The sequence below is a fragment of the Pristis pectinata genome, chromosome 21 (assembly GCF_009764475.1).
Source record: "Pristis pectinata isolate sPriPec2 chromosome 21, sPriPec2.1.pri, whole genome shotgun sequence".
NCBI classification, from domain to species: Eukaryota; Metazoa; Chordata; class Chondrichthyes; order Rhinopristiformes; family Pristidae; genus Pristis; species Pristis pectinata.
In genome coordinates, this window is record NC_067425.1 from 36,477,087 (window position 1) to 36,503,448 (window position 26,362).

At 43.1% G+C, this 26,362-nt stretch overlaps 1 protein-coding gene across 1 annotated transcript in view; it reads left to right on the plus strand.

Annotated features, from left to right (window-relative positions):
• dhx33 (DEAH (Asp-Glu-Ala-His) box polypeptide 33) overlaps window positions 1-14,720 on the plus strand; it is a 34,764-nt gene extending 20,044 nt beyond the window's left edge. The window contains exons 5-12 of the mRNA XM_052035654.1: window positions 699-884; window positions 3,333-3,444; window positions 4,542-4,701; window positions 4,863-4,951; window positions 7,131-7,258; window positions 8,657-8,860; window positions 10,231-10,317; window positions 12,284-14,720. Coding sequence (XP_051891614.1) covers window positions 699-884; window positions 3,333-3,444; window positions 4,542-4,701; window positions 4,863-4,951; window positions 7,131-7,258; window positions 8,657-8,860; window positions 10,231-10,317; window positions 12,284-12,592 — 1,275 coding nt within the window. The 3' untranslated portion in view covers window positions 12,593-14,720. The remainder of the gene's footprint in view (window positions 1-698; window positions 885-3,332; window positions 3,445-4,541; window positions 4,702-4,862; window positions 4,952-7,130; window positions 7,259-8,656; window positions 8,861-10,230; window positions 10,318-12,283) is intronic.
• Window positions 14,721-26,362: the final 11,642 nt, after the last annotated feature.

A 26,362-nucleotide genomic window follows, 5' to 3' on the forward strand; every position in this document is an offset into this window, starting at 1 on the left:
TGGCATACTCACCTATGGAACAATAAACTTGGATAAGAATGTTGCAGAGGAAGTTCATTAAATTTCTGAGAGGTTGGAACAAGCTGAGGGGAAATTGTGTAGAATGCTTTTTAATTCTGTGACCTCCTAAGAACTGATTTCAATGAAATGCATAATGTTCTGTGATTAGCTGATAATGAAGATAGTGAGAGGGTCATTCCCCTGCTTTGAGAATGAATCATTACCTCAGGATAGAGGGTTGGCTATTTATGACTTGTGTGGAGAAATGTCTTCGCTCAAAGGAATATTTGTCTTTGGAATTCTGCATCACAGAGGCATGTAAATGCTCATTTGTTGAATTATTCAAGTTTGAGATTGATACATTTTTGAGTATGAAGAGATAAAGGCAGGGAGAACAGAAGGGGAATTAACTGTAGAAATTCAACCACTATCTAATTAAATAATGTAGGGATCAAAGGGCCTGCTCCAGTTTATTTTCTGACTGTTGAAACAGTGTTCATTACATTTCCTCTGAGAAGAAGGTTCCATAAGCACCTCTTCTGTTTTCATAAAAACGTCAGTGTCGATATCCAGATGGCCTGTGCTTTCCCACAGAAAACTGAATGGAAGGTAGTAGGGGGAAGAAGGAAGGAAACCCACGAGGGCATCTGAGACAACATTTGCTAATGAATAAATGGTGATTGTTATTCTTCCAACAGGAAGCACAGCCCTCACACAATGTCCTAGTCTTTCTGACGGGTCAGGAGGAGATTGAGGCCATGAGCAGGACATGCAAGCAAATTGCAAAGAACCTTCCACAGGGCTCCTGCCAGATGTCAGTGTTTCCTCTTTATGCATCGCTCCCTCACTTGCAGCAGCTTCGTGTTTTTCAACCAGGACAGAAGGTACTTCTTTTAAAAAAAAGGTTTTAATCTGTTTTTTTTTCCTTTTAAGTTTTTTATAAATTGTAGAAATGTTCAGTCAACATTATGCATGTTAATAAGCAATTTGCATATTTAAATTTTAACCTGGACGCTAGCTTTCTTGCAAAAGATGGCAAGAAACCATGTGGAAAACACGAGAGAAGGAAAAACCAGGCAACAATGTCCACCGTTATTAATAGGGCCCTAGGGAATGTTGAAGAACAAAGGGACCTTGGTGCACAAGTATAAGGATGCCTAAAGGCGGCAGCACAGGTAGATAAGGTGGTGAAAAAGATGCTGGTCTTCATTAGACAGGGTAAGAGCAGGGAGGTCATGGTAGATAAGGACAACAAAATTGCACACAGTACTACAGGTGGTCTCGCTAAAGCCTGTCGTATTGTAATAAAGCATCCCTGCTCCTATATTTAAAACTTCTTGTAATGGCTGCTTGATGCACCTGAATACTTGACTGGTGCACAAGGACCCCAGCTTCCTTTGTACAGTAAGTTTGCCAATAACATGAACATGGGAGTGTGAGCTCTGAGGAAGTTGCAATGACACTGTGAGGTGATTTAGACAGGTTCAGTCTAAATCAAATGCAGATAATCAGACCCTGGAGATTTATTGACTATCAGTCCCATTGATTTCTCCAGTATTTTTTTAAATAATACTTTTTTCCTTTAATTCATCCTTTTCATTTGAATCTTGCATTTCTGGCAAGTTGTGTCCTTTTCCTTGAGGACAGAATTGCTCTGCAATTTCCTTGTTCCCCATCATACATTCTGTTTCTGACTATAAAGAACCTGTATTTGTTCCCACATATCCCTTTTACAATCCTTGTTAAAAACTTTTACAGTCTGCTTTTACGTTCCTTACTCTCGTACATTATTTTTGCTCTCCTAATCTTGGTCTACTTTTGCTGAATTCAAAATTGCTCCTTATTGTCGGGTTTGCCGCCTTTTCTGCCAAATTTATTTGATTTCTTTTTGGTTCTGACTATCCTTAACTTCTATCATCCATGGTTGGGTTGCCTTTCCTTTTGTGTGTGTGTGAAAGGAATGTATAACTGTCACAGTTCCTGCATTCATTCCTTTAGTGTTAGCTATTGCCTGTCCACTGTCATTACCCTTCACTGAAGCTCCCCAATCTACATCGGGTCGCTCCTCCTACCTCGGTTTCCTTTGTTTACATCTGGGAGTGTAGTTTCAGATTAATCTAATACACTTTCTATCTTAGTGAAGCATTCCATCAAGTTACAGTCACTGTAAAGGATCCCCACACAAGATTATTAACTAACTCCTTCTCATTGCACAGTACCCGGTCTGGGATAACCTTTTTCCCTAGGTGCTCCTCAGTGTTGCTCCCAGCACACTAATCCCTTCAGTCCCATTCCCTCTTGCTTATTTCCCTGGATGCCTTCTCTCTCTCATACCCATCATCTTCCTCTTTGATCCTTTTGCCACATACCTACACTAAAGGGTATTTCACAGCAGCCGATTAACCTGCCAGCATATTCCTGGGATTTGGGAGGAAATGGAAGTACCAGGTGGAAACCCAAGCCAGTACTGGGAGAATGTGCAGACTTCACACAGGTTGCTGGAACTGAGAGTGAGTAGTGCTTCATGCATTCAGATACAGCACCTTTATACTTTAGCATTTAGTTTATACCCACACCAATCTTTGAGCCACATACTTATCTCCCTGATGCCATTAACCCTGGTAGATGGAATATAAAGTAGAAAAATGTGAGCTCATCCACTTTGACAGGAAAAGTAGAAAAACAATGTATTTAAATTGTGGGAGATTAAAAACTGTTAATCTTGACGGAACTGGGTGTCCTTCCATACAAATCACTGAAAGTTAACTTGTGTACAGCAAATAATTAGAAAAGCAACCAGTATGTAGGCCTGTAATGCAAGAGGAATGACTGTAAAAACACAGGAACCTCTTCAGATGGCATCTTGAACACTGTTTACAGATCTGGTCTCCCTCATCAAGGGTCATGCTTGCATTGAGAAAGTGCAGTGAAGGTCGACCAGATGGTTTCCTGGGTGGGTGGGATTGGACAAGTGGAGATTGAGTAGACAGGGCCGTACTTGATTTGAGAAAAATGATAGGTGATCTCATTTGAAATGCACAAAATTCTTACAGAAACGGGGTAGGTGTAGGGAGACTGTTTTCCCCCAGCTGGGCAGCTAGAACCAAGTATCACTACCTCAGAGGCTCAGATTCTTGGGACAGAGATGAAAAGAGATATCAACTAAGTATGTTTATTTAAATTCTGGATGAGGGCAGTTCTAATATCCAGAACTAAATGGCTTCTCCAAACTCTTCATCAAAGCTTGTCAATTCATTGTGCCTGTGGCACAGTGACAGGCAAGGAGTTTGTGAAAAAATTGGTTTCTTACGGTTTGTGTTTTATTCTTGTAGGACCGTCGCAAAGTGATTCTTTCAACAAACATTGCAGAAACATCTGTCACCATTCCAGGCATCAAGTATGTTGTGGATACAGGAATGGTTAAAGCTAAACGTTACACCCCTGGTGGGTAATACATAATTTTCCCCCTTTCACCTCCCTCCACGCTCTCTCCTGCTTGCTCTTCTCCTTCACCCTGCTCCCACTGTTCCAGCACTTGGTCAGTAGCCCATTTACAGGGTGCGGGAAGAACCATCAGTCCTTCTGCCAGGTCACAGTGCAAAATAGAAGCCTGGATCCCTCTGCCAGTGGACAGGCAGTGTGATATAATGTGAACCTCAATACCTCTGGCCATAGAGACTTGCAAGCCAGAGATCTCAAACCCTCTGCCCATCAGCAGGGTGAGATGCCAAGCCTCAGTCCCCTGCCCATGGAGCAATCCGGGAGGCTGGAATCCCCTGCGCATCGAATGCGAGACTGTAAAAGCTTCTCTCCCAGCCCATTGGCAGAGAGAGATTGTTGCTCCCTTCACTCATCTACAATGTGAGACAGCGGCTTTAATCCCTCTGTTCAATGACACGATGTGGAACAATAATATTGTTTGGCAGTAGGACCCAATTTTTCCTGCCTAATGGCAGACTTTGAGATAATGGGCCTCAATCCCTTTGCTGCTCAATGTATATGAGACAGTAACTCCGGAACCCACTCCCATCGAGTGTGCAAGATGGTTAATCATGATCCCCAATGTGGGGCAGTAAACCTGGACTCCAGCTCACCCATTTATCTCCGTTCCCTTTCCTTCATGTCCTAGTATTCAAGTTAATTCATGAACACTTCAATGTGAGGGATATTTCACTGGTGTCATCAAGCACACTGTACTGTTTGCTAAGAACTTCAGTGTATCAGTAAATTTTTATCATGCTTTACTTTTGTATTGCATCCTAGTATTCAAAGCTAACGTTAATGCTCTTACTTTTGTCTTGCTGCACTTGCTGTTTCAGGCTCTAGATCATTGAGGAAAGGAGAGCTTGAAACTTTAAGATGGGAGGTTTTCACAATTCTCTTTGGTAGATCAGTGTGCAAAGGGCTAACTGAGCTCCTCATTATCCATGACAATAACTTCCTTCGTGAAGACTGAGTATTTACTATAAAACAAGTCTGAGCCTACCTAATGGAAACGGGTAAAATGGAGTCAGAGAAATCCAGTAAATGTTGTTTTCTAGAGAGTGGATTGGAGGTTCTCGCTGTGCAGCAAGTGTCCAAAGCCCAGGCGTGGCAGCGAGCAGGGCGCGCAGGAAGGCAACACTCGGGAATCTGTTACCGCCTTTACACAGAGGAAGAATTTGAAAAATTCCTCAACATGACTGTCCCAGAGATACAAAGGTAATCTCTTGTGGTGCATCTGTTTAGTAGAATTTGTTGTTTTATTGCTGTCGGTTACTGGGGCCTAGTTTGGTAAATTGTCCAAGACTGATTTAATTCTGTCATTGTCCAATGCTGCCTGTGACCCAGCCTTGCCATTCATGTTGTGTTCCTGTCCACAGGTGTAACCTGTCAAGTGTGATGCTGCAGCTCCTGGCACTCGGCATTCCCAACATTCTCACGTTTGACTTTATCTCCAAACCATCTCCAGGTAAGAGGAACCAAGGGCGGTTTACCAGCCTCTGACAGGCAACTTTTCTGCGGTAGGTTCTAACTGGTGTGACTCTGTTTTCACTTCCCTGAATAATAGCCAAATGAATACATAGTTGGAAAACTGCTGTTTAACACAAAATATTGCTTGTAATGGACTTCAGAAATGTAAACAGAAAATGCTGGATATTCTTTGCACACCAGACAACATCTGTGGAGAGAGAAATGTTGATCTTTTATAGAAGTGGAAAAATTGGAGATGTTATCTATTTTAAGCAAGTTACATGGACAGGGAAAGCTGTAGAGGGTGGTTTGGAATAGAAGGAAAAGGCAAAATGGAGGGTTTTTCCTAAGGTGGGAGTGATCAGCAAACAAAGGAGATACATTGATGGAGCAAGGCAGAGGGTCTGGCAACAGGACACGTGGGTTTGGAGAATCTGTGGAGTGTGACAACAGAATCCATACTGTATAATACTGGACAGGTAATCCCAAAGACACAAGAAGACAACCCGTTGAGGAAACTAGGGAATTCAAATCAATTAATTAAACATGGATTTTTAAGTAAGAAGTTAGTCTCAGTGTGAATAACGTGAGGTAGTCTGGAGGAGATGCAAGCAGGAGAAATCGCCAGCAGAGAGTGCAGGAGGAAAACTACATTGTGGATCGTGCAGAAGATTGCCAAAGGATACAGCGGGATATCGATCACTTGCAGATACAGGCGAAGAAATGGCAGATGGAGTTTAATCCGGCCAACTATGGGGTTGCACTTTGGGAAATCAAAAGTAAAGGGAAAGTACACAGTTAGTGATCAGGCAGAAGATGCAAAAGCCTGAAAGCACACACCACCAGGCTCAAGGACAGCTTCTACCCTGCTGTTATAAGATAAGATGATAAAACTATTGAACGGTTCTTTAGTATGATAAGATGGACTATTGACCTCACAATCTACCTCATTATGACCTTGCACCTTATTGTCTACCAGCACTGCACTTTCTCTGTAGCTGTGACACTTTTCTCTGCATTCTGTATTGCTTTACCTTGTGCTACCTCAATGCACTGTGTGCTCAATTGATCTGTATGAACGGTATGCAAGTCAAAGATCCAGTTGCAGAGGGAGATGTTGAGTCGTAGGTCTCGGAGTTTGGTGACAAACTTGCTTGGTATTATTGTATTGAAGGCAGAGCTGTAGTCGATAAACAAAGCCTAACATAGGTGTCTTAGTGTAACTGGGTTGTATTCCAAGTGCATAAAAAGTTGATGTTGAAAAGCAGAGATTAGCCAAGTGTTGGTATTAAGTGACTTCATGTCACAAACCTAAAATAACTCAGCACAAGCAGATGCATTTGACAGCTCTGTGGCTTCCGATCATAGCTTCGGTGACATAGTAAATTATTGTTTTTTTTTGATATATTTTCCATTATAAAATATGCTTAAAGTTTCTGGCTGCTGACTAAACTCCAAGACTTTCTGTACAGAATCAATCTCATTAAATGCCAGAGACTTTAATGTCTCTGTTAGTGAAGGAAGGGAAGAAGCAGTGTGGGCTGTGAACCATACCCCTTGAAATGAGCAGCAGTGAAACTGCAACTCAACAGTCTCTTGGTGGAGGAAAGGATACAAAAGGGACATTGGGGCAGGGCAAAAATAGTGTAGAAAGCACGAAATTAAAATAATATTGGGAGTTGTTTCCCTCTTTGCATCTATAGCATTGAGGATTACAGAGTTTAAGGGCTTTAGGCTTGAAACCTTGGCTTTTCTTCACCTGTTGATGAAGATTATTTAGAACACAGAAGTCAATCATTAGGTCTGCCAAGGCTCGTGTTTATGTTCCATGCAGGCATTTTCACACTTTGCTCTCTCAGCTTGGCAATGCATCATTGTTAATTGGGTACTGAAGAGATGATTTACCGAATGCATTTAGCTGCTTGAGGGCACATTGCATCTCAGAAATTAATCCCAATGGTGTTCGTTCAATGAATTTTAATTAGCATAAATGAAATAGAAGAGAATTTTTAAAAGTAGATGAATAAAACTAATAACATTTAAAGAGGCCTTTATATTTCTGCATGTGGTTTTTTGTTCTCTTGTTTGCGGTACTGCCTGCCTTGTTGCAGGTATGGTATGTCAATCCTGTGGATGTTGTGTCTTTAATGGGACTTGAACCAGATGTGTGTCTGCAGATGCTGTGCGGGCAGCTATTGAACAGCTAGAACAGCTGGGAGCTGTAGAGTGCAAAGACAACCAGATCAGCCTGACACCTTTGGGGAAGAAAATGGCAGCATTTCCTTTGGAACCCAGATTCTCCAAGGTAACTGGCGTAATTCATAGCTTTTCAAATGAGGCAACCCACACCCTGTGGATATAAATATACACCAGGAGGTGCCCAGACCCAGAAGATTGTCCAAACCTGGTGAAGACTTGGGGAAGGTCCCTAGCTCCAGGACCAGAGAGGTACCCATAGACAGAGGAGACACATCATCCTAGAAGAGTTCTACCACCCTGCCTTCATCGATCTTCTTGGTTACCTCCTTACAAAAAACTCAGTCAAATTAGTGAGACAGGATTTCCCCTCAAGGCCATGCTGAATGTCCCTTTCCTTTCAAATGTACACTAGTCCTGTCCCTTGGAGTTTGCTCCAATAGTTTCCCTACCACTGACGTAAGGCTCACCAGCAAAGAATAGCATTAGCTACCCTCCAGTCTTCTAGTAATTCAGCTGTGGCTAATGAAGATGAAAAATCTCTGTCAAGGCCCCAGCTATCTCCCTTCCTGTTTCCATAGTATTCTGGGATAGATCTCATCAGGCTCTGGGGATTTATCAACCCTTTGTGTCCCATGATGTCTAACATCTCTTTCTTAACACTGACCTGCACCAGATTATCTGCATACCCCTCCCTGAACTCCCCATCTTATACATCCTTCTCCTTGGTGAGTACAGATGAGAAGTATTCATTTAGGACCTCACCTATATTATCTGGCTCCACACATGAGTTAAACTTTGATCCCTAGGGATACCCACTCTTTCCCTAGCTGCCTCTTAGTAAACTCTTTGAGGTCTGTGTCATTGTTTCAATAAGGGGTAGAGTTTCATGGCCAGTGTTCCTTCATTAGCCAACTCTTCCAGAAGTTCAGAAGTTTCATTTACCTTTGTACCCAGGGTACCTGCTGATTTTGCCCTGGTAAGTTACTGCCCCTTCATAATAACTCATTTTAATTTTCAATAATAACCAATAAATATCATAAGTAATGGAAAAGATTCAGCAGGATTGACATCAATGAGTTTGAAACCAGAACCAAGAGATTATAATAACTGGTGAAGTGGGAACAGACTGAGGGTTTTTTCTCTCTAAAATAGGTTGAGTAGTGATCTGATTAATATTGGGAAAGACTGCAATGTAATGGTATCTGAAGGGATTTTTGGGAGGGAACACTGGAACTAGGACTAAATTCAAGCTTGTCCACAGTCATTCCATTGGGGAATTTATGGGGACTTCTTTACTGGGAGGATGGTGGGAATATGGATTGCTCCCATTGGGAGTGGTGGAAACAAAGAGCACTAGGGAGATGGGAAGGATACATGGACAGGGTCAGGTGTGGGATGGGGGTGAGGCTTGTAAAGAACTTAAACACAGCACAAATGCCCATGTCCCGTAATGTTCCAAAGAAACCTGGTAAGGCGTTATATTTGTCAATTTTCTCTTTAACAGACTCTCCTAGTGTCCCCAGAATTTCATTGTACTGAAGAAATCCTGACTATTGTCTCGTTGCTGTCGGTGGACAGTGTCCTGTACAACCCACGAGCACAGCAGGATGAAGTGCTTTCTGCCAGGAGGAAGTTCATCTCCAGTGAGGGGGATCACATGACCCTCCTGAACATATATCATGCTTTCAAAAACATGCGAGGACAAAAGGCAAGGAGGATTCTGTGTTTCCCCTTGGGGACCTTAAACGTGAATGTTGGTTGAAATAAGATTAGGGTTTACCTGATTCACCTATCGTTCTGTAATCAAGTGACGCACGAATAAGCATATCGTCTCATCCTAACAATGTCTGTCGGTCAGTCTCCACCAAATAGGCACAGTGACCCAAATGCAAAAACATAAGGTGTCAGGATTGCCCCTCAGTGTCCTGGTATCAGAGGGGTAATCCTCAGATACCAGGACACAGGACTTTGTATATGAAACCAGGATGTTAGAAAAACCTTCTTTTGGTTCACTAAGTCCTTCATGGAGAGAGGTCTGCGACGTAAACAACAGTAATACGTTTGATTCAGCCTCTCTGAAATGCCCCAGCATGGCCTCATTTCAGAGGGGATCCAATTAATGTCTTGTCCACATTCCACAAATAATTGCCTGTAGCATCACCCTGTGATTATCTGGCCCCAGTTATGAATCCACTGTGAAATATTACTCAAGTTGCACTTCCATTAGTTTGAGTTCAACATCTCTTAGAGAACATTTTGCTGAAATCCAAGTCTGCACGTCCATGGACTGACCTCAGTCAAGTTCTTTTCATCGTGTCCGCAAAGAAAATGAACAAGTTAGATTAGCAAAGCTTCCTCTTCGTGATTCCACATCAGGTTGTTTCATGCTTCTATTTCTACTCTTACTCCATAATCCTAAACTTTAATAGGGGTTCCCATCATCCCGTCCACAATTGATGTTGGACTATGGGCTGTAGTTTCCTAGTTGTTTCAGGTACCTGCTTTTGGAAGTTAGAGCAGCATCTACCATTGGGCTCCCACTGAAAGCTGGAGATTTCTGGAAGATTTATGTCTGAGTCCCTGCAGATTCCTCCTTTTTAAGCATCTTCAGACACATCTTCATCCATCTTTTGAATCTGAAATTCAGTATCCAGAGCTGATGTAAATGTGCTGAAAGTGATGCATCTGGTGCTGTAACTTGGCGAAACCCTTCTAGATTTACTTTGTTGAGATCTAAGGCAAACAAAAAGTTATTGAGCACTTGTTCAACATGTGTGACAGTGTCATTTGCTTCAGTGAGTTCATATTCTGTTTAATATTGATAGTCAGGTCTATGACTTGACCAGAAGAACTGTTAGTATCCAGTTTGTGACAGTACAGGTGGCACCTCAAGTCCAGGCTTACAGAGAACAGTCACTTGCTGCTCTGGGAATTGTGAATACCTTGAACTGCTCAAAAGGGAAAGAATTAAAGTAGCCTGTAAGGTGTGGTTGCTTCTGAGATGACTGAATGTCTGATCTGTGTCTACCAAGTATTTCTAATGTTGCATTTCTGTTTTGTCCAACGTCTGGTGTTCAGGAATGGTGCAGAGAGAACTTTGTCAATAGCCGAAACATGACAATGGTGGCAGAGGTTAGACACCAGCTACGGGACATCTGTGTGAAGGTAAAGCCCGTTTCTCACCCAGTTGCCTACTCCCTGTCACTGGTGATCAAGTTGAATGTCCATCCTGTTTCCTTATGGCATGAGCTGGGATGTCCAACAGGGACCAGGAAGTGCCTGGTCTGTTGGACAGTCAGTCAGCTTGAGGCTGTGCCACCTTGGCTGTTAAATGGCAAATTAATTTCAACATGTGCTGAGGTGGCAGGTTTTGGAGGTTTGAGACCAGCCGAGACAAAGCAGCCCATCTGAATGTCACTCAGTCTGCAACAGAAACATTCTGTCCGTCACCTCGGCACACAGTGGCTGCATTGGGTTGCCATGGTCGAGCTTTAGACAGCCCCTCTGATACCCAGCCAGAGGACTGAGGTATGCGGATGCATCATCTTCTCTCAGCTTTTTGGGGGTGGGGTGAACATCAAAGTTAACAAAATTTAACACATCACAATTGTTTGCTTAACTTCATCTGCCACATGCCTGCCCACTTCATGTTGTGTGGCTGATGTCTGTAACTATCCTCTTCACTGTTTTCTACGTTTCTGGGTTTGGTCACAACTGCACAAGTTGAAGTTCTGAGTCATTAATGTGTATCAAGCTGGACCCTGGGGACTTCACTGGGTGTACTTGCCTTCAGTAATCATTTACCATGCTTGAAAATCAAAAAGGCTGCAGATGTCAGAAATCTGAAATAAAAACAGAAAATGCTGGAAACACTCAGCAGTTCAGGCAGCATCTGTGGAGAGAGAAATGGGGTTAACACTTTGAGTCAATGAAGCAGGGAAGTGAGAAAACCAGTTAGTTTTAAGATGTGGAGAAGGTGGGGAAGGGATAGAAAGGACAAAGGGAATATCTGTAATAGGGTGAGGCCAAGGTTGCTGTGAGAATAAGTTGCAACGGTCTCTGGTCAATAGTTAATGGGGGCAGTTAGAGAGAGAGAGAGAAAATGGAACAAAAGCCATGAGTTGAGGGCTGTTAGATTGTGAGAATACAGACAAAGGTGAAAGGGTGGAGTCGAGGGGTCTAGGACATACCAGCAGGTCACGTGCTAATGTCAGGACGGATGATTTGGAGCAGAAATGGTTAGGCAGAGAAGGTGGGTTACTGGAAGCTGTAGAGTTTGATACTGAGTCCAGAAGGCTGCACCGTGTCCAGGCAGAAGGTAGGGTGTTGTTCCTTGAGCTTTGCTAAACACTGGTTGAGCTGCACTGGGGGTATTGTGTGTTGGTCTGATCACCACACTGTAGGAAGGATGTGATTACACAGGAGAGAGTAAGAAGCATTTAGCCGACATTTAAATAGTCAGAGCGTAGAAGGGAACGGTGCTGATGAGGGCAGGTAGGATTAGTGTAGATGGGCAAAAAGGTCGGCATGGATGTGGTGGGCCGAAGGGTCTGTGCTGTACAGCTCTTGTACAGTGCAGGAGGCCACAGATGGATGGGTCAGTGGGATGGTGAGTTAAATGGCAGATCACAGGGTGCTCGGTTGCCCCTGTGCCTGAACACAGTTACTCCAATATAGAGGTGACATTGGTGAACAGCGAATGCAGGAAATCTAATGAGGATGGTGGTTGTTGGGGTGGAGCTGCAGAGGGCATGGTTCCTTTGAAACACTTAAAGGGGATGTCCCTTAGTCAGTTTTATACAGCAAGTGCAATTGTTAACCTGCTGTTAGTGAATAAAATAATCCATTGACATAGTCAGTGTTTGTTCATATATTAGGAGTTGTTTCAGGCACCCATTCTTCATCAACAGTCTTAGTGGGGAAGGTGTGTCTGTTGAGGAATAGTGAGCTTGTGCTGGATGTCTCCCAAGGTTGACGTTCCAACAGTGCTCACTGGGCAGTGGTGAGCCCAGCCATTCTGGGTGAGGTTCCTCTGCCATTTCCCTCACTGTAGCTTTGCACAGTGGGGATGTTTGTTTTAAAAAAACAAATGGAAAGTTGCTGTGATCTAATTTGTTTGTTTCTCTTTTAGTTCGGAGTTCATTTGGAGTCTTCCCGTTCGGACACGGGCAATATCCGGCGGTGCTTGGCGCACAGTCTGTTTCTGAATGCTGCAGAGCTTCAGCTGGATGGGACCTACTTAACCCTGGATTCTCGGCATCCAGTGACAATCCATCCCTCCTCGGTCCTTTTCCACTCCAAACCTTCCTATGTCTTGTATAATGAGCTGCTGCACACCTCCAAGTGTTACATGCGAGATTTGTGCGTGGTGGATCCCGAGTGGTTGTACGAGGCAGCCCCGGAATACTTCGGGAGAAAGTTAAAGGGAGCAAAAACCTAATGGATCCCGTTGGTCCCAAGTGCAGCGTCGGACTTCACCCTATCTGTTGTAATGATGAACGCTGTGGGTTTCTGGAGGACTGACATCCTCCCGGTTTAAGCTGAACAACCTGCCTAGTTTTTTAAATCAATTTTATACGTTTTGCAAAGTGAACCAATACAATTTGCTGTGTTGAGCTTTTCTAAAGCAGCATCCGATAACGACAGCGACACAAAACTGAAACTACATCAGGAGGAGGTGTGTTCTGCCCTGCTGCCTGTGGTGCTTTGTGTTGCTGCGGCCTTTGGTCAGGACATGGAGTGGGACCTGGACTCTGGAACCACTTCAAGCGCAGCTGGAAGGGATGTAAACAGCATTGGCTTTTTGTCATCTTTTGAATTGTTTGGTCTCAGGGAAGTATGTGTGTGTGAGAGTGTCTGTGAATTGCATGGTCATTCTTGTGTGTCTGAGAATTTCATGTTGAACCCAGTGGCTTAGGGGAGAAAAATTAAATGATCACTCGCTGGACTTGTTCACTCTTTGATTCTTTATCCGAGCATTGTGTTTTCAGCTGTTTGCTTTGTTTAATTTGAAGGACATAACTGAGCTTATTTAACCCCATTGTCAGACTGGAAGAAGCTGGAGTAGTTTTGCTGCCCATGGATTAGGAAACAGGAACAGAATCCTGATGCAGAGGATTGAGAGGCGCTCCCTGCAGTGTGGCCAAGTGCAGAGGATTGAGAGGTGCTCCCTGCGGAGTGTGGCCAAGTGCAGAGGATTGAGAGGCGCTCCCTGCAGAGTGTGGCCAAGTGCAGAGGATTGAGAGATGCTCCCTGCAGAGTCTGGCTAAGTGCAGGCTGTCCCTGTGAGGATGCTGGGTTAACCCATGTGGGCAGTGTGGAAATGCTGAGTGCTGATGTCAGAAGAGGAAAGTTAGCCTCACACATCACTGGTTTTCAGTATTAATCATTCAGGAAGGATGTCTTTTGGGGAATTCTAAGCTTCTGAAAATAAAATAATCAGCATTCTAGGAGAACTATCCAAACAGAAGCATCTCCTGCCCTCCAGGTTAACATCAATTTTTAACAGAATCTTTAGTTTCATTTTTTTTTGCCACAATTCACTTGTCTGTTCCCCTTCAGGCACCTGTTCTGCCGAGGCATTGTTTCCTGATGCTGCTCCTCCTGAACAACTTGAGGAACTGCAGTCAAACGTGATCCTGTGCCCTGGTGTCTGTGTATCCAGGCCACACCGGTCAGCGAGATAACTAGGACTTCCTGTAGAAGGGGTGTACAAACCCTAACTCAGCTCTCTCCAAAACCACAAAGAGCTGTTGCAATAAAACTTCCCAGAATGCGATATTCTCTGTGCTTGTCCACTTTCAGCAGCGATTGTCAACCTGTGGGAACTGGAACTGTCTGTGGTGAAACCTTTCTTCAACAAACAGTTATGGAAACTCTATCTGTATTAAATTCTGAGCTTGGTCTCTTTCCATTTAGCCTGCAGTGCAGTTTAGTGGGAATGTCCTGTCAGAGAAGGTAATTTTGAATGCTACCTAAAATCGCCCCTCCATCCATAGTCTCAGATAACACGCACAGGTTTCAAAGAGTAGTGGAATTATTGCTGGTGTCCTGCCCAGCCTTCGGTAGTATCACTCAAATATTTATCTGATCATCAGCGCACTGCTCTTTCTCTGAGCTTTTTGTGCCATCTTTCCTGCTGTAAAGCACTTTGCAAACCTGAATTCATCAGTGGTGTTTTATGAATGTACAGGGTTTCTGAGCTGTGCTGATTTGTATACAAACTGTTGTCCTGCCAAAACTACTTTTTTAGGATCCCATTTGTGTGATGCAGCTTCTGACAGGTGACCTGAGGTTTCTGAGCATTAAACAGATCGGGACCGCTAGTGTTTGGGTTGCAGTAGTCGGATGTGTGTGGAGATGAATCTTTGCCGCAGGGCCAGCAAACTGTAATGGGTCAATAAGCATTTGTTGCCATTTATCTCGTTTTTCCACAGGTCGAATAGTCACAAATGGACCAAAAACCTGACACATACATTGTATAAAAGTTATGCCTTAACGTGCCTTTACTTAGTACAAGATGTCAGATACAAATTTAACATTAACATTTCCTAAATATTAAATATTTGGATACAAATGCTTGATCTTTGTATGTTTTTTGTTCAGCCTCTGTTTTCTGAAGCTGGGGTGCTTCCATCCGACGGGGCGCAGGTTGTTCTGACAGAGGGCTTGGGACCTGAAGCGGTTCTCTTTCCACAGATGCTGCCTCATCTGCTCAGTTTTACCAGCGTCTTCTGTTTTTGTCCCAGGATGTAAGCCAGCCTACTGCGGAAATGTTTACTGTACAGCTCCGGGTATCCGCCGTGTGCAGGGGTGACGGAAGCTTGCTGCAGTCAGATGAGGGAATGGTGTGTGCACTGTACCAAAGGGCAGGGTGTCTCAGCTCACCTGCTGTGTGAACCTACAGGCTGAACGTTTGCATTTCACAACTGCTTGCTAAAACTAAAACACTACAGAAACTGAACTATGTCGACATTCTTATGTTCTGCAGATTCGTTTTCTTTATAAAGATCACAGTGAGCACAGTTAACTGCACACTACCATGAGAGACTACGTTACAACAATCAGTGAGCTTCGTGAGTAGCTTCCTGCTTTCTGTATGAACTGAAAAAGGGACCTTCAGGAAAAATAAAGGGTCGAAAGCCAAAAAAAACAAACCTGTCTGCCTGGTTGGCTTTGCTTCGGGCCTAGGTGCCCGTTTGCACCTGTAATTTACTTGGAAACATTTAGTATTTTCTTGCAGCAGCTTTTGTAATCTGTTCAATGACATTTATCATGTTGTTGTCTGAAAGCTGTACAGAATACAGCTCTCTTTGGTCAGAGGAGCAATGGCCTTTTAAGTTTGCCAATTTATTTAGAATTTCCTTTGAAATTCATGCAAAATGTAACCCAAATTCAGAATTTAAAAATCCTGCCTTGCGGCTGCTCTGTATACTAAGTGCGCGTGTAAATATCAACAGTAATCTGGGAAGATGCTGATATTTGTATTCAGTGATGGGGTGTAGACATCAATGGTCCCAAGTTGCTACAGGCCGGAGCAGTAAGGTTGGCAAATATCCTTCCGTCAAGGACGTTAGTCGACCTGATGGGCCTTAATGGTGGCTTCACGGCCACTGACATTAACTCTTTTAAAACCACTTAAATTCAGTTGAAATGTGGGGTTTGAACTTGTGGCTCCGGTTTGAGGGCCCAGGAATCTGGGTTGTAAAGTACCCTCTATACCTGGTAGCAAGGACACCGCAACTTTCAGAAGCAAACACGCATTATTTTTTCAATTCATTGGTAATGAAATATTTTGAGAATGTGGACAATCAAATATGAATGCGTTTTAGGCGATTACTCTGGCATTGAGCAGGCTCCGGACTCTGTAACCCTCGCTGAACAGGAGGGGCGGGTGGTTGGGAACCAAGTTAGATGCTAGAAATCTGAAATAAAACCTGAGTATTTGCAGGTCAGGCAGCATCTGCGGAGAGAGAACCCGCTAAAGTTTTGTCAGAGCCGGTTCTCCCACCGAGCAGCACTCGCGGTCCCCTGTCCCCTCACCGTGCCCCGCCAGAAACAAACCGCTCCCGCACTCGGTGAACCGACCAGATGTGATTTAATTCCTCATCTCAGACCTCCCGCAGTGGGAATTCTATCTAAGGTCGCTGTTCCCTTGTCCTCAGCATGAGCGGCGCACATCGTGTGGGAAACGGCAGGAAACTGGACGGTGGACAATCCGACCCATCTGTGGGGGCAGAGCACAGAAATCAACTCCTCAGTCCGCCCGTGGGCTGGGATCTCAGACCTTGGGTGGACGGCAACGGGCAACCGGTTGGAGCCCAGCCCCGGACTGGGGGACGGAACCACCTGAATGGGCAAGGTTCACGGGCCGGACTTGGTGTTAAATCGTTCATCCGCTTCAAAAGGGCGATAGCGGCAGACGGAGGTTACGGGGCGGGGAGGGGAGGAGGCTGTACACACCGGGGTGCAGCGAGACGAAGTGGCTTCAGAGGCTGCACAGCTGGAGCAAGGGACTGCACATCTGGGGACGGCACAGCTGGAGCGAGGGACTGCACATCTGGAGCGAGGGACTGCACATCTGGAGCGAGGGACTGCACATCTGGGGACGGCACAGCTGGAGCAAGGGACGGCACATCTGGGGACGGCACAGCTGGAGCGAGGGACTGCACATCTGGAGCGAGGGACTGCACATCTGGGGACGGCACAGCTGGAGCAAGGGACGGCACATCTGGGGACAGCACAGCTGGAGCAAGGGACGGCACATCTGGGGACGACACCGCTGGAGCGAGGGACTGCACATCTGGAGCGAGGGACTGCACATCTGGGGACGGCACAGCTGGAGCAAGGGACTGCACATCTGGGGACGGCACAGCTGGAACAAGGGACGGCACATCTGGGGACGGCACAGCTGGAGCGAGGGACTGCACATCTGGAGCGAGGGACTGCACATCTGGGGACGGCACAGCTGGAGCGAGGGACTGCACATCTGGGGACGGCACAGCTGGAGCAAGGGACGGCACATCTGGGGACGGCACAGCTGGAGCGAGGGACTGCACATCTGGAGCGAGGGACTGCACATCTGGGGACGGCACAGCTGGAGCGAGGGACTGCACATCTGGGGACGGCACAGCTGGAGCGAGGGACTGCACATCTGGGGACGGCACAGCTGGAGCTGGGGACGGCACAGCTGGAGCAAGGGACTGCACATCTGGGGACGGCACAGCTGAAGCGAGGGATGGCACATCTGGGGACGGCACAGCTGGAGCGAGGGACGGCACATCTGGGGACGGCACAGCTGGAGCAAGGGACTGCACATCTGGGGCAGACGGTGCCCCGGGGCGAGGTTGGGGAGCTGGGTGACCGGCCGGGGCGGCCGTGAGGGCGCAGGTTACCGACCTAATTCCGGAGCCGCTTCCTCTCCAGTTCACTGTTGTACAGTGTCTCGGCGACCTTCCTCCCGCGGCCGGCCGCCCTGTGCCGGCTGGTGCCCTGACCCAGCTCCCTCCTGCTCCTTCCCTTCCCCCCGCCGTTCGCCGGGTAATCCGCCAGGTTGTAATACTCGTACTCGTCATAGTGCGCGTCCTCGAAGGACTGCAGGCTCTCGCTGGACATCCCGCCGGTGCTTGTGTCTGCCGGGGCCGGGGCCGGGGCCGGACCGGGACCCATCCTCTGTGTCCTCACCCACTCACCGTGATGTCAGCGCAGGCGGCAGCCGCCGGTTTCTGGGAGTGCCCGGGACACGGTCTGAGCTGCGGGTGGACCCGGTGAATCACCAGCGCACAGACCCAGTAAACTGTTGGTGATTCTTTGCAGCCCTTCCTTGTCATAGGTTGTAGACAATCACACGAAGACACGGGCTCCACTGTCCCCACACCCACCAATTCTGGAACCTCCTGGGCGACGGACTGGCCGGGAATCCCAAAGGGCCGCCATTCCCCGGGTGACCAAACCTCCGTCCTCAGTCTGAGACACAGCCCTGGTTGTGGTTACCCCAGCAGGGGGAACACCACCCTGCATCTGCCCTCTGTAGCTCCAGGACATCTAGACAATTTAATGAGACCGCCCTCATTCTTCGACTCTCCTCGTCAAACCAAGATCCGACCCTCAAGCTGCCGGGTCAATGTGTTGGTCGCTGATCCGCGTCTGGTCTCAACCTCTGTCGGTTCTACACAGCCCCCAGTCCCCCAAACTCTCAAAAAATTACCTACCTCCTCACCCATTCTCCACACACCCCGAAGTAACGAACTCCAGGCTTCACCTCCCTCAGCGAGAGAAATTCTTAACGCCCCAAAGGTTAAAATGACCGCCCCTTGTAGCTACTTCCTCTCATTCAAGCCTCTCCCTCCGGTGGAAACATCTCCACACCCGCCGCTTAGATCTCACGCCTTTCACTAAGATCACCCTTCATTCTTCTCAACAAAAGGAATATAGGTCTAACTTCTTTAGCTGTTCACATAGAGCAGCGCTGCCATCCCAGGGATTGGCCATGTGGACCTTTCCTGGATGGTCTCCATTGCTGGTCCATCCTTTCCTAAATCACTGGACCAACTCTGTGCCCAGGACTCACCACCCGTGTACAGTTGTAACAACACTCTGCTGTTAAAATCCAGACGCTCCCAGTAAAGGCCAAAACATCATTTGCTGCAGCTGATACTCCCTCCTGTGTGATTCCCGCAGGAGAACACCGAGATAATACTCCTCACTTTTCCAAATTAGGCTCCAGCTGTGGAATTTCTGCCCACTCACAACCTATGGAGTTCGCACTGCAGGGTTACAATGTCCTCATTGCAACTTGCCCTACTTTCATCAGCAAACTACAGCCATGAAGTCACACAGCACAGAAGCAGGCCCTTTGGCCCACCGAGTCCACATGGACCATCAAACACCCATCTGCACCAATCCTACATTAATCACATCCTCACCCTCCCGCACATTCTCATCAATTCCCCCCAGATTCTACCCCTCACCTACACATTAGGGGCAACTTACAGTGGCCAATTAACCTTCATGTCTTTGGGATGTGGATGGAAATCTGAGCACCCAGAGGAAGCCCACACAGTCACAGGAAGAATATGCAAACTCCACACAGACAGCACCCGAGGTCAGAATTGAACCCCGGTCTCTGGTGCTGTGAGGCAGCGGCTGTACCTGCTGTGCTGACCTCACTTGGACACCTTACACTCTGACCCTTCTCCAGGTTGTTAACATGATAATTGTAGTCATGGACTGATCCTCGGGGCACTCCACTAGTTACATCTTTCTGGTGACCCACTGATTCCGACTTTCTGCCTTCTAGCACACTTCCCCCCCCCACCCTCCCTCCCACCCACCCCAACACTGAGCTTCTATTCCTGTGCACTAGTCCTTAATGTGAAACCTCATGGGACCCCTCTGGACATCTCAATACCGTGTACTGTCCACCCCTCAAAAAACTCGAGCAACTTTGTCAACTCTCACTTCTCTTTCAGGAAAGCTTGGTTTGAGTGCACTAAGCTTCTCTAAGTGACTGTTTCTTTCTTGATTACAAACTCCAGCATCTTCCAACAACAGATGTTAAGCTGCCCAGCCTACAGTTCTAGCCTTTTGTCTTCTTCCCTCACCTCAAGAATTAATCTGGTGAACGTTCACTGTACAGGGGTGTCCCAGATCTTGGCCTATGAAGTTGGGAAAGAAATCTCCAATCAATTCCTCTTCAGTCATTGATGTACAAAGCCACACAGGTCAGTCCAAACACTAATACCTTTCAATCTCTCACCATTCAATAAGAAATACTCTTGTGTTTCTACTTTTTCTCCCAAAGAGAACGGTCTCCAACTTTCCCACATGATGTTCCATCCGCCATGCTTCACCCAATCACGTGGCAGGTCTGATGTTCCTGAAGCCTGTCTGCACACTCCTCACTTTGTATCATCAGCAAACTGCTTCCTGCAATTAAATCATTGATGTAGATTGTGAACTGCTTGGGGCCATTCTATTTGCAGCCTTCAAATCCAAACTTAACCCATTTACTTCTACTCTGTTTACTCTGCTTTGGCCAGAGTCAGTCCACATCAGTGCGTAGTTCCCAGTCCCATATGTTCTAATATTGTTCCATAACCCCTTGTGTGCCACCTCATTGATGGGCTTCTGAAAGCCTAAGTACACAACTGGTTCATCCTCATCAATTCTGCTAGTTACAACCTCAAACAGTTCTCACAGATTTGTCAAGTATCATTTCAGTTACATTGACTCTGCCCAATCCAATTACTATTTTCAAAGTGCATTGTTACCACTTCCTTAGTAATAGATTCCAGCTTCTCCCCAATACAAATGTCAATGTTTAGCTGAGTTACAGTTCTCTGTTTGCTCTCCCTCCTTTCTTAAACAGTGGGCTTATATTTGGGCCCTTCTGAAGAACCAAACTGGAATCGATGGAACTTTGGCAGAAGATGCATCTAATTCATTGGGATGCAGGTCATCAGGTCCTAGGGCTTTTCCACTGTTTAATCTCACTATTATTAGTTTTTTTAATCCAGTGGAACATGAAATAATTCAACCACGGATGTATGCTTTAAAAGTATCCCATATTATCCCACTGGAGATTTTTTCTGTAAAATTAGTTAAAAAGAAAAATGAAATCTGTTCTTTAATAAACTGGACAAAATCTGAGTCTTGTAATAGAGAAGGGTTAAATCACCATTGTCTGACACCAAAGGATACATCTGGTAATTTAATTGATAATCTCAATGGTGCATGATCAGAACTGGCAATTTGCAGACCATAGTAAGTGGAGCATCAATAAAAAAAAAATCAATCCTCGAGTAATTATGGTAGACATGAGAAAAAAATTAAAATTCTTTATCATATGGGTGTAGAAATCTCCAAATGTCTAAAATTCCAGATTCAACTAAGAAGGAATTAATAAAGACAGCGGATTTGTTTGGAGGTGCAGGATTTGACACAGATCTATCCATTGAAGGGTTTAAACAGCAATTAAAATCTCCACCCATAATCAAAGTGTATTCATTTAAGTTAGGAAGGAATGCAAACAGATGTTTAAAAAATTCAGGGTGATCTACATTGGGTGCAGAAACATTAACCATAACAACTTTTTTTATTATGAAGTAGACCAGTAATTAATAAAAATCTAGCATTTAGGACTGATATTCTCTCATGAGGGACAAACGAAATTGAGGAGTCTATAAAAACAGAAACTCCTTTCACCTTTGCTTGTGAATTTGAATGGAACTGTTGACCCCTCCAAAATCTAAAGAAATGTTGATTATCTTTCCTCCTGATATGAGTTTCTTGGGCAAAAATGATCTGAGCATTTAATCTGTGAAAAACTTTAAAGATCAGATTGTTTAAACCGTTAGTATTCCATGAAATAAAATTAATAGTCTTATCCATTTTAACATTAAAAAAACATATGGTATGTAAAGGGTTAATCTTGATATATAAGAGGTCATAAACAGGAGGAAGTAAAAAAATTCAAAGAGGAAGCAGATATGACAGCAATTTAGAGAAATTTGTAGTTCATCAGTTCAGAAAAAAACCTAGAAACAGCCCCACCCCCCCAACAGCCCGAAAACTGGCCAATAGGCAGCCAGAAAGCTACCCTCTAATTGAACTAACCCCAGTTCTATTGGTGGCAGATGTCCAAGTTAAATGGATATATAAACCACCCTTGGTTAGTCTAAACAGTTTATCGACATAGACAAAACAATGTTACCAAACTATCAACAAGAGTTGTGAAATTGAAACAGAGCCAAAGGGCATTAACAGTCGATAATTAAAAAGTACAGTTTTATAATTATTTCGAAAAGAAAACAAATGATCAGTCATTTAGTTAAATTCTTAATTATTATTAAAACAAAACATTAGAAATATTAAAAGAAAGAAAAGGAAAGGTTTAGATCTAAAACTTAATTACTTAATAAACCAAGTAGGTAGTAAATCAAAGGAAGAACACTGTCTCTTCCATATTTCTTAAACTTCTGAAGTTAAAAGCTAGTTCATAAGAAATTCTTTGACCTCTTGGACGGATTTAAACCATTTACTAGATTTATCAGGCAGTGTAATTCGCAGCCTTGCTGGGAATAATAATGCAGGATGATAATTGCTTTGATAGGGATGAGCCATAATTGGTTTGTAGGTCAGCCTTTCTTTCATAACTTCTGGGGTGTAATCTTCAACTATTCGGAACTTCCATTGTTTAACTTGAATCATTCCTCATCCACAAGCGATACGAATCAAGAATTCCTTGATGTTAACATAATGAAATCTCAATATTACTGGCTGTGGTGTTTGGTCTGAAGAAGGTTTGGATCTTAATGCACGATGAGCTCTATCAAGGATAGGCTGAACAGGGAACATTTCGGGACCAAACCCATTGACCAGAAGTTTAGAGAAAAAATCCGTAGGGTTACCAGTCTCGGTGTTCTCTGGAAATCCAATAATTCTTAAATTTTTTCGCCGGCTGCGACCTTCCAGGTCACTGATCCTCGGTTGTTGCTCTTCCAGGTTTTGCTTGGTCGTAATTAAAGCTTTTTCAAGTGAGTGGAGTTTGACATCTCTCTCTTTACCAGCTCGGTCGAGTTCAGCAATTAATTGCTTTTGTTTAGCGTTTTCTTGGATAAGTGTATTTTGTCTGTCTTCAAAGTCCTTTAAAAGGGACTTCAATTTGGCAAAGCTCCGGTCAAACGTTTTATCCAGGTTAGAGATAGCTTCCAAAGTAGGTTGGTCTCCATTACCTTTGCCGTTAGCTGACGCTTTAGATCTGGTGTTCATTTCAACAGTTAAAAATCAAAATTAAGCTTGTACCAGTATTATAAAAGACTTGTTAAAGGGTGGTATATGAAAAATTAAAAAATGACTGGAGCGAAGCCAAGTTGTGACTTACTCCATCGAGTGCCACCAATAGTACGTATATTAGCTGAAAAGATTAAAGAAATCGATAAAAAATATTCTGATACTCCTAATCTGGATCTTTATAAAAAGAGAACAGAACTCCAGTTACAACACAGTTTATTATTATCATATTCAATTGAAAATTTATTACTTAAAACCAGAACTCAATTTTATATACATGGTGACAAATCTGGTAAATTATTGGCCAACCAATTGAAAGCTACTATACCTAAACATCAGATAATAAAATTCTTAAACCAGATGGTACCTACACAACAGATCATGTTCAAATTAATAATTCCTTTCAAGAATTTTATACTTCTTTATACCAATCAGAATCCCCTGAGGATTCTACATTAATGAATGAATTTCTAAGAGATTTGAAGATTCCCCAATTATCTTTAAATGAACATTCTATATTAGATGCTCCCATATCAGAGGAAGAAATAAAGAAAGTAATATTTTCAATGAACTCGGGTAAAGCACCCAGCCCTGACGGATATACAGCTGAACTTTTTAAATCCTTTTCTGATATTCTTGTTCCCTGGTTAGCAAAATTTTTAAAGACGCCCTATCAGTGGGTAAACTACCACAATCTTTCTATGAAGCAACTATTTCTTTAATTCTTAAAAAGGATAAAGATCCCACTGAATGTGCATCTTATAGACCTACTTCTTTATTAAATGTTGATTCGAAAATATTTTCCAAAATATTGGCCTTTAGATTGGAAGAGGTTCTTCCACAAATGATCTCTGAAGACCAGACAGGATTTATTCAGAATCGTTATTTACATTTTAATATTAGGAGATTAATGAATATTATATATACCCCTTCATCCCAAATTCCAGAATGTGTTGTCTCACTAGATGCTGAAAAGGCTTTCAACAGAGTCGAATGGGAACATCTATTCATTACACTTCAAGAATTTAATTTATATCTGCGATCAAACTGATTTATTATACACCTATGGCTTCAATACTTACTAATAATCAAAGATCCCCATTGTTTAGGCTTTCTGGAGGTACTAGACAAGGTTGCCCTTTAAGTCTTTTATTATTTGATATTGCTTTGGAACCCTTGGCTATTGCACTCCGGGATTCTTCAAACATATGTGGCATTACTCGTGGACAGAAGATTCATAAGATATCTCTTTACGCAGATGACCTGTTACATTATATTTCTAACCCGGAGGAATCTATCCCCGCAGTACTATCACTACTAGATCAGTTTAGTGTTTTTTCTGGCTATAGATTAAATCTTAATAAGAATGAACTTTTTCCATTAAATATGCAAACCCCAATTTATAGGCAATTACCTTTTAGGTTGGTAACTGACTATTTTATGTACTTAGGTGTTAAAATTACTAAGAAACTTAAGGACTTAATTAAAGTTAATTTACTACCTTTAATTGACCATGTTAAACAATTATTTACTAAATGGTCCCCACTGTCTTTATCATTGGTAGGCTGAATTAATGTGGTTAAGATGAATATTTTACCAAAACGTTTATATTTATTTCAAGCGATTCCAACTTTCATCCCGAAATCTTTTTTTGACACTATTGATTCTAAAATTCTTTCATATATTTGGCAGAATAAAAACCCAAGGTTAAGTAAGAAATATTTACAAAAACTAAAAAAGGATGGTGGTATGGCCCTGCCTAACTTTAGATTATATTATTGGGCAATTAATATCAGATATTTAATTTTCTGGATACAAGATTCAGATGTAATTCAATGTCCCAATTGGATACACCTTGAGCACCAATCAGTACTTGGATTTTCATTAGTTTCTATTTTAGGAGCTTCACTCCCTTTTGCACTTACCAAATTAAGTAAACATATGATTAACCCAATTGTTAAACATACAATACGAATATGGTTTCAATTTTGTAAATTTTTTGGATTGAATAAATTTAATTTGTCAAGTCCCATTCAATCTAATTTTTTCTCTCATCCATCCAGAGTTGATTCAGCTTTTTCCATATGGAGAAGGAAGGGAACAGTATGTTTTCGTGATTTATTCATTGATAACTGTTTTTCATCTTTTGAACAATTGTCTAACAAATACAATTTGCCTAGATCACACTCTTCGATATTTGCAGATTAGAAATTTTTTGAAAGCTACTATACCCTCTTTTCCCACACATTACAAAACTGAAATTACGGAAAAAATTTTAGGTCTTAATCGTTATCAGAAGGGCTTGATAGCAATAATCTGTGATTTAATTATGAAAATACGTCCAGAATCACTGGACAAAATTAAGAATAAATGGGAAAGCGAACTCCAGACATCGATACCTACAGAGACATGGAAGAAAATTCTTCATTTAGTTAATACATCTTCAATGTGTGCCAGACACTCGTTGATACAGTTTAAGGTAGTTCACAGGACCCATATGTCCAAAGATAAGCTAGCCCGTTTTTATCACCATATAAATCCTATATGTGACAGATGTAAATCGAATGTGGCTTCTTTGACACATATGTTTTGGTCCTGTCCTCTTTTGGAAAAACATTGGAAAGACATTTTTAACATTATTTCAACTGTATTGAATATTGATTTACAACCTCACCCTATCACTGCAATTTTTGGATTACAGTGATATTATCTGCTTCCGCTAACCGTATGATTGCCTTTGTCACATCAATGGCTAAACGATCCATTTTGCTTAAATGGAAGGATTCAATCCCCCCTACTACTTTTCAATGGTTCTCTCAAACTATATCATGTTTAAACTTGGAAAAAATTAGGAGTGGTACTGTTGATCCTACGCTTAAATTTGAAGATATTTGGAGTCCATTTATTCAATACTTTCAAATGATATAGATCCCATTTTCAATAACTTTTCAATTTAAAGGAACGGAGTTGACGACATAATATTGCTCTGTTTTTACTGAGAAATTTCAGTCCAGTTTTTTCTTTCTTTTTTTTTCATTTCTTTTATTTTGAAATTTTCTTTATAGTTTAGTTTGTTATATTATTTACAATTGTTTTTATTGATTTGGCGATTCTTTTTTTATATATACAATAAATCTTTTTCTTTCTTCTCTTTTATATTATATTCATCTACTAAGAGATTGTGAGATCTAAAGATTTTTAAAATATTTTATTGTTCTTTATGATTATCCATGTCATGATTGTTCTCCTGATCTCTTTGTATTACATGTACAATCACTGATGTTATATGTTAATCTGTATTAATTTGGAAACTAATAAAAAGATTGAAAAAGAAAAAAAAATTTAAATAATCTCACTAATTTCGCCAGTACGAATTTCTAATTTCTTTCAGCCGTATTCGCTCCGGACCTTGTAGGCC